Source organism: Trachymyrmex septentrionalis, unplaced genomic scaffold (assembly GCF_001594115.1).
Source record: "Trachymyrmex septentrionalis isolate Tsep2-gDNA-1 unplaced genomic scaffold, Tsep1.0 scaffold241, whole genome shotgun sequence".
Lineage (NCBI taxonomy): Eukaryota > Metazoa > Arthropoda > Insecta > Hymenoptera > Formicidae > Trachymyrmex > Trachymyrmex septentrionalis.
Window position 1 is genome coordinate 192,415 of NW_017305399.1, and position 9,795 is coordinate 202,209.

The 9,795-nt window shown below is 29.6% G+C and overlaps 1 protein-coding gene across 1 annotated transcript in view; it reads right to left on the reverse strand.

The window, feature by feature from the left end:
- LOC108748793 (DENN domain-containing protein 1A) overlaps positions 1–9,795 on the reverse strand; it is an 80,380-nt gene that overhangs the window by 54,151 nt on the left and 16,434 nt on the right. The window contains 2 exon segments of the mRNA XM_018487153.1: positions 1,940–2,167; positions 2,262–2,363. Coding sequence (XP_018342655.1) covers positions 1,940–2,167; positions 2,262–2,363 — 330 coding nt within the window.

The following is a 9,795-nucleotide window of genomic DNA, read 5'->3' on the forward strand; positions in this document are numbered from 1 at the left end:
AAAAAATAATTTTTTGAAGTGCTTCGAGGATTGGAAAAAACGTTGGCACAAGTGTATAATATCTGATGGGGATTACTTTGAAGGGGACAAAATAGATATTCATGAATAAATAAATAATTTTTGAAAAAACACAAAATTCGCGATACTTTTTGAACAGACCTCGTATATGAAGACGTCATATTGATAAAGCATGTAATTTGTGTTTACCCGGATCTAGTATGATTAAGGATTCGGGGCTACCGAAAGACAATATTTCTGTAACCCTTAATGTAAGCGATAACAGTGATAAAGAGGGGACATTATTGACTAATTATGAAGTAGGGAAGCGCTCAAGTCAAGTACCGAACATCGGCAAATCTTAGATTTGTAAGTTGATTTATATTTCTTTTTCGGTTTTGTTTTTTTGTATCTTTCAAATTAAGTGTGGAGGAATTGTAGTGTATTTGTTATTAGTTAACGTAGGAAGCGCTGCAATAGCAATTTACTTTTCTTTCCGAGCGGCGCTATGGAAGAGGGCGTGATTACCGTAACGAAGGGGGACGCTCTCCCGACTGTATTGTATTGTAGTGGCGAGGCCAGTGAACACGGTTTACTTTGTACGACTATTCTGATTATATACATAGAAGTTATACCGCCTCGAGATTATTAGATCTTTCCCAAATGTGAATACATTACAGATACGTTTTTCAAGGATTTTTTCAATAGATTCTTTCACTAAAAAAGTAACAAAAAGATGATCAAATATGTGACTCAACCAAGTAAAATTCTATATTATAATCTTTACATTATTTTCGTATTTATGAGTAATTAAATTAAATTTTTGTATTATTAATATATTATAGTCTACAATAATTTACAACAATTACAATATAATATAGAATATAAACAATAGCTTTCCGTATTATCTGTAAGTATGTAATAATCATATTATAATTACTGTCAATTATATTATTGCAGACTGTAATATGTCAATAATAGAAAATTTAACATTAAAAATATTATGACGGCTCAAATGATTAATAATTAATTCAATGAATAAAAGGGACCAACGAGTTAAAGCAAGTTATTATTGTTAATATTTTAATGCAAACCATTATAAACAAACGTTTTGACCTTCTAGGAAGTTTTTTTCAATGTTAAAATCTAAATACATAATAAGAGTCAATTATAAACTAAAAACGGTAACACGAACACATTCTAACATATAGATGCTTTTTGAGAATAAATTAACGCTAATTACAATGATTCGTTCAAAAAATCAATTCATTTAAGTGGCTTTCATTACTACTATATTGGATTATACACAATTGTGTTCGTTCTGTCAATATAGTGTAAGCTTCATTCTCAAACTTAAATCTCATCCTGCGGCTTTATAAAAAAAGCGTTTGTTTATAAAGATTTACATTAAAATATTGACAATAATAACTTGCTTTAGCTCGTTAACTCCTTTTATTTATTAAATAGAAAATTTAATTCAATTACTCATGAAAATGAAAATTATGTAAAACTTACAATATAGAATTTTACTTTGTCGAGTATTTGATCATCTTTTTGTTCTTTTTTTAGTGAATGAATCTGCTGAAAAAACCACTTTAAAAAACGCATCAATAATCGCACTTCAAATATGAAAAGCTATTATTCACATTGTAATTATTATATTGTAATTATTATCAATTATATTATTGCGGATTATAGTACTAATGTTAATAATAAAAAATTTAATTAGTTATCAAAATAAAAATTATGTAGAAAAAAAATGTTTTAATGATAATTGGCTGGAAGGTATGATCAAATATATTTCTTATATTGCAACATTCCTGAGACACAGCGTCACGTATACAATCGGCGCAGACGATTCGACCGTCGAAATAGTCGCCTTAAGAATCGACCCGAAATGTGCAACTAATTCAAAGCACAGCACTATACCTATAACACTTACTTGTTGGAAAATTTGTAATTCTAACATTTTTCGTAAAAAGGGTTGCATGGAAGATGGCCTACTTTCAACAAATGCATTTTGATTAAACGTGATACGCTCACCCTGCTGTAAAGTTAATGCTTCTCTATAACCTGCGGTTAATTGTACTAATGCCCGCAGGAATGCTCTTGATACGCCATCTCCAAGAAGAGCCGATCTATTGCGTAACGCTTTCTTTAAATTCGTTACCTACAACACAGAAACTTTTTACTTTATTGTTTAAGACATTTATTAATACTTAAAGATATATTAGTGTGTCATAGCACTATATCGTTTTACGCACTACATCTTGAGGTAAAGACTCCAAATCTTGAAATGGTGACTCGATTGTGTTATTATCAGCATCTAATATAACAACTTCTCCTAAATCACTCTTCGGTACTTTCTGCAAAAAATGTTATATACTTATATAGTTAATATAGTAACGTTCATATTTGACAGTAACATCTTTGTCGCATTACATGATAAATTAAATATCTCGATAAAAAAAGTCGTAAAGAAGATTTCGACTATGCATTTTAAAGCTAAGATTTTAAAAGGATTTTAAAATCGCGTTTAAATTTTTTTGTTCCTAAATTACATAAAATCGAAAATTAATATTTTTGTCTTACTTTGAAGCGCTGCAGTTTGATAAAACATTATAGGACAAAATTTAATATAAAAGTATTTTAAAGTAACCATTCTAAGCTTTAAAATGCTTTTTGAAAAAAATTAGTACAATCATTTTTTGCAAAGATATCGAATTTTTTTGTATAAAATTTTATTGTATAAAAACACTTACTTTTTCTAAAACATTTTGTAACTTCGAAACTTATGGAAACAAAAGAGAAAAATGTTTGTCATATTGTAATATGCTTAATTCATATAATTGTTTTCTAAATTTTTTAAAAACTTTTTTGACTGTCAATTTTAAAATAAATTTTACACAACATTTTATACGGCAAAAAAATTTCATATCTTTGCGAAAAATCATCGTGCCAAGTCAAAAAGCGTTTTAAAGCATAGAGAAATTACTTTAAAATACTTTTATATTAAATTTTGCCCAATGATGTTTCATTAAACAGTGATTCAAGGTAAGACAAAAATATTGCAAAAAAAAAAATATCAATTTTCAATTTTATGTAATTTAGGACAAAATATAGAAAAAAATTCAAACGAAGATTTAAGGAGATTCTCTTAATGATTCTCTTGTATTATCGATTAAACACAATAATTTTTGTATAACAATTACTTTTCTTCTCTTTTAGAGATTTAGAAATTCTTTTCCAAGATTAAAGTATATGCATTGATACATGCTGTGGAGTTTATGCCGAGAACAAAAAAAATTGTTTAAATCAAGAAATCTTTACACTTTCTTATTCCAATATGGTGTAGAGCTGTCAATATCATAACATTTGCTCGACATAAAAACTTTATAATTTGTACCTACGAAATTGAGGGACTAAATTCTATAACAGGATACGTGTGGATGGGATAAGAAATGCCCGCCGGGCTAATTTTGGATATTGCTCTAATTTCGATTTTGACGATCTTGTAGAGAATTTCATAGCGCATCTTTTTTGGGTTTAAACCAAATTTATAACTTTTATGTTTTCAAGTTAGTCAGTTAGTTTTTAAGTCAACAGAGAAAAAAATAATTAGTAAAATGAAAAAATTTCAATGCATTTTGTGTTCGATTAGGCATATCTCCAAATATGAATATTTTTCTTTGAAACTTTCTCAGAATAAACTTCTACATACAGTAGCACTCAGAAGTATTTTGTAAGTAATATTTCTATTAATATATCTGCAGTGTACGTTGATCCAACACAAACATAGGTGGCGTTGTTGTTATAAAGTAACAATTGTTTTGTGTTACTGAAATTGTACATTAAAAGAGATTAATTCTTTATTTATTGACAAATATCTATAATATGAATCAAACATATTTTGTTGGTTGAAAGAATAAAGCAAATACCATGTTCACAATGGAAAAAATATTAAAATAATTATGAAACAAATGTGTAAGAGACTTAATATAATATTTTATAGTGAAACCTTTTGATTTTATAATTACGTGCATAGATGGGGCATTGAGTCTACGAGCTTCTCTATACAATATTTCGCAATCTTTGACTATTCTTGCAAAACAGCGTGTAACTTTCGCCTATTCGAAAAATTTCGACGTATCCGTGTGTCATCCTTTTCTAAAAAATGTTTTAGAGTTAGAGTTCGAACTTTAAGCCACTCTAAAACTTTAATTTTGTTTTGCTTTAAAAAGTCTTTTATAAATTGAGAAGAAAGCTTTGGATTGTTGTCTTGTTAAAACATCCATCTTTTGGGCATTTTTTTTTATCATGAAGCAGCATGAGTTCCTTCAAGATGTCTCAATAAACAAGTCCGTTATTGCCTCTATAAGAATCAGGGAACCTGTCTCATTTTTGGGAAAGTATTCCCAGACCATACGCAAAATTCATACTTTACTGTGGGTACTTAATATCGAACATTATTTTTTTATTTTTAGGCGGATATGTTAGGTATCATCAGAGGAAAAGAGATCGAACTTGCTCTCATCACTCTATACGACTTTAGCCTAATAGTTTGTTGTCCATATTTGCCAAATATTTCTTTGCAAATGTAAGCTTAGCCTTTCAATTTTTACGCAAATCATTAGCTTAATTCTTAAATGGAGTCTTCCTATTTAAACCTACAAGCGACGTTTTACAGTTGAAACATGTAACTTGCAACCGAAATTTCCCTATAAATCATTCCTTATTTCCTTGGCTAATTTATGCGGAGGAGCACTACATCTCATTCGAATAATTTTGTCCAGTCTTTCTGCTGTCTTGCGTCGACCACTACGTGGTTTGTTGTTTACATTTCAATTAACCTCTTTTTAGATCAGAAACTTACAAGATTGCTGAGACAGACTAAAACGCTTTGCAATTGCACAGACTGAGTTTCCTTGGAATACGGCGTTTAAAACATACTCTTTTAATTCTACTGGATAATCTCACCTTCTTCGGAGCTGGTTCACCCGGTGAAGTCTATTTTGACTGTTCCTTCGTCTCGGGTGTAAAGTAATGGATCCATGTTGTGTACGTTAAAATCTCCAAACATTGTTTTGAAATCGTCACACGGTCGCGCTTATGGTCCACAGTGAGCAAACGCGGCACCCATCTTGCCGAGCTTTTTCATACCCAATTGTTTGTGCAAAATTGAAATCACTGTGCCATGTGATATGCCTGTGGTCTCAAGCTCGCGCACTTTCACTCGTCGATCAGTCAAAACAATATCGTGGACTTTATCGATGATTTCTGGCATAGCAGCCTCAATTGGACGTTCCGAACGAGGTGCATCACATGTGGATGTACGACCACGTTTAAATTCATTCACCCAATTGTATACAGTCGCAAACGCTGATGCAGGTGTGCTATGAACATTATCCAACTCGGCTTTGATATCTTCCGGCGTTAAACCTTTCATATGTAAATGTTTGATCACTTCACGAAACTCATTTTTTTCCATTTTGCAAAAAATACAAAGGTTGTTCGCTTTAATCGTCTACAGAAATGAAACCACGCGATGAATTCCGCTCAAAAATTGACAGTAATCAGCTGAAAGATGCTACTTGTCAAAAAATAATGTGACATGACACTGCGAGTGCCCTTTGACAGATTTTCTAAGAACTTATTGACTTACTCTCGTACCTATACTACCATTTTGTTTATTAATTAAGGAAATTTTTTTGGAAAGTTTTACCTCTTTAAACATTAAAGTAGTAATGATGATTTATACGTCGATGCGATTATTTATAATAATAAACAATAAATTAAGTTAAAAAAGATTTTGGGAATCTTGAAGAATATTATGTTTTGATGCATTATTGGCCCAGTTTATATCGTGCACTTGATATGGATACTAGTAACTTTCTATTGAATAATCTTAATTTCGACGTTATGTTGAACACACACATATACATGATATATGTATTTAATTAATCATTATGATGTATATTGTATCAATTTAGTACATTATTCTTTAAATACATTGCTGAAATTAAAATAATTTAATAGAAAGTTACTACGTGTATCAAATGCACGATGTAAATTAGACCATTGCAGTCTTCGTGGAGGAGAACAGTTCAGACTCTCACGTTGCGCGCTATGTAATCGCATCGACAATATAAATCATCATTATTTTACAACCTTAATGTTTAAAGAGCTAAAGCATTCCAAAAAAATTTTCTTAACTAAAAGACAAAATTGCAGTACAGGTAAAAGTTGACAATTCGAAAATTTGTACAACTTTTTTGATCGAATGAATAAAACAACGAATTTGGAAGAAATATTTTCAAAAATTCGGCAACGTTTCGAAAACTTTTTATGTGTCTTATATTTCGAGAAATATGTTGACATTTGTTCTATAAAAGTTTAAAAAAAATATTCATACTTTTGGCTAAAATATGGCGAACACAAAAATGTATTGAAATTTTTTCATTTTACAAATTTTTTTTTTTTCGTACAAATTATTTTTTTCGTTTATAATTCGAAAACAAAAAAGTTATAAATTTGGTTTAAAATTAACTCGGCGGACAATATTAACCCGCGAAATCTACGGGTACTCTTATAGAATTCAACCCTTCAATTGTGATTCAAAAACTAGTAGTTTACATAAATAAATAACATAAAGTTCTTAGAATTAGACTTATTATTAGCCGTCTAATTAAAATGCTATTGTTCTACAAAACAGTATAACAGAATATGCCCTCACGCAAAATTAGACTTGCTATGCGTCGATTGTTAAGCCTCCATAAAAGAAATATTTTCACCAAGTTTTAAGAGGATCCTAAAAAGTAAAGCCTGAACTCCGACAAGATTAAAAGTTGTTGTTTTTCTAATGCATCAATATCTTTATATATTATTATACTAATATCTCACGTAGACTATGATACATCGCACATTCGTGTCAATTTTCGTATAATAACATTGTTAACATGTTAAATTTGTCGCGATAAAGTGTCCAAATCTAATTCCAAGAATTCATTGTTTGTTCATGTGAACTATGTGTTTGTGGATCACAATTTCGTTAAGTACAGATTGCAAAGCTTTCATATCAAGCGAATGTTGTTACGATATTGACATAGACTGTAATGCTATATTAAACTAAGAAATGATAAAAATCTCATTTTAAACAATTTTTTGTTATTATCGACATAAACTCTACTTCACAGACACGTATTAATGCATATGCTTTAATCCTTGAAAATGATTTTCAAATTTATAAACGAGGAAAGAATAATTGTTATACAAAAATTATTACGTTTAATCGGTAATATAACGACAAGAATCTATCTCTCATGTCCTGTTTCGTGTCGTTAAACATTTTAATTCCCTTGTCTTACACTTTTTACACTTTCTATACTGTTAAAATTAGTTTTTAAGGCGCATTTTACACAAAAATCCTCTTATTGAATTTTCGTTTTTTCTAACATACGTGTCTTGCTTTTCAATTTTATTTTGAGATCTTATTCGCCTCATTTAAACATTAGGTGAATTGTTAATGACTAAAAAATAAAAATAGTTATTGCATTTTTTTTATTATACGAGCTGGAAAAATTGATCCATAGATTTAAAAAATATTAATAGTGTAGAAATAAGCGACAACATGAGAGAAATATCAGGGCGTTCTAGGATTCGAACTGAGGCCTGATTTCCTTCATATTGGAGATAAACTTCCGTTCTGACCACGAGCCACATAGCTCTAACGTTGATAGTTTCTCTGTTGTGCTTATTTCCTCTAAGTTTTTTACAATAGTATAATATATATGGGAAAACAAAATAAGTTTAAAACATGAATTGCATATTTTTATTAATCTGTGAAGACACAATAGTGTCTCGGCGCTAAGACATGGCATGAGACACTGCTGTTGGTAAGAATATACGTGCTTCTTGAATAGAACCTAAGCGATATGTTACGTATCTTTTTATTGTATTATTCCAACCCAAGTAGTAGTAGTAGTTTTAATTCTTCTTCAAAAATATTCTTATTGAAAGTTCTTTTATTCTAATCCAAGTAATAACAGCTTTCATTCTCTGTCAAAATAATTACTTTAAAAAAAAAAATTGTATCAAATTAAAAATTAAAACCCAAATGATACAGTCTTAATAACTAACCAAATTAAATTTTATCAAATTAAAAAGTAAAACCCAAGTGGTATTGTCTTTGTTATTTACTTAATTCTAATAATATTCATATGAAAGATTTGATACCAACAATTGGCGCCAAATTAAATCCTATACCAAATTAAATAGATAATATTAACTCTAATGATATGTATCATTCGTATAAAAGATTTGATATTAATAATTGGCGCCAAGTTAAATCCCATACCAAATTAAATAAAGAATATAATCCAAGTGATACTATCTTTAACTTTTTACAATAGAACCTAAATATACGAGTAGTATATCTTTGTATATTGAAGAGTCTTCCTATTCCAATCCAAATGGCTTTAATTCTTCTTATATGAAATTTTTATATCGCAGTTCATTCAAAGACATTTTCTCTTCCAATTAAAGTAGTATTTATTAATTCTCCTTCAAAACATTGTTCAAACATTGTTATCACAAAATTACGTTACCTTGTCCATTCAAGTGTTATCACAAAAAATTAAAGAAGTAATAGGACTTGAATCACATTTATTTTTTCAACAAAAAATTTAACTTATAGAGTTTTTTAAATGTCAAAGCCCTGCATAAAAATTGGGTGAAAAAATTCGGTCGACGTTCTAATTCTTAACTAATTAAAAAATTTTTCTTTTAATTCGCCCAAAATTGAATGAACTCAAAGCCCATTCTGCGTAAATTTTGATTACGGTTCAAATTAAAAATGGCCGATCCAATAGTCGTTATCATATAATTTTGATTTATTCTGCTCACTTCGGCAATTTTTACTTTGAACTGTAAAATTTACGCAAAATGGGATTTTAGTTCATTCAATTTCGAGCAAATTAAAAGACTTCAAAATTGGTTAAAAAAGATTTAAAAATTAGAACATCGGCCGAATTTTGTCCACAAAGGTATTTTTCCGCCTACCCATGCCTCGATGGCACAAGTTAAAACTGTTCAAAAAAATCTGAAAAAAATCTGATGTTATTTTTTTGAAATATTCAACCATTTTAAAGGATATCACGATTAAATTTCAAGAATTGTTAAAATAACAACCACCCTAATATATATGCGCGCGCGCGCGAGCGTGTGTGTGTGTGTGTGTAGAGGAGAAGGTAGAATAAGATGGACCATGGAGTAAAATGGTTTATTTACTAAATTTTATTAGAATCACTTTATCAGAATCAAGACATGAGCGACTAACTTCGGGATTAGTCATCATCATGATTGAGCATATATGATGTGTAAGTGAATATGTGAATTGATGTAAACTTACTCCTAGTGTGAGTAACGAAAGCGCCAAAGCAAAGAAGCTAAAATTTTTCTTTTTTCCCCACAATATTGTTATCGCATGCTTATTCAAATCATAATTTCACAGACGTATAAAGTATTTGTATAGTAGCATAACCTAGACCCAGATAGCACGTGAATAAAAGTTCATAGAGAATCATTTTAAAGAAGACATAGAAAATTTTAAATTAAATTGCAAAAAATGTTAAAAATCAGCTTTGTAACAATTATTTCTTGACAATTTGCATAAAAAAAAGTTTATGGGTAATTAATTTCGAATCGAATCTCCTGACATGTTAAAAAACCAATCTTGATTGAAAAAAAATTATTATGAAGCGTTGAAAAAAAAATCCATCCAGTGCGTAACTTTGACATGTG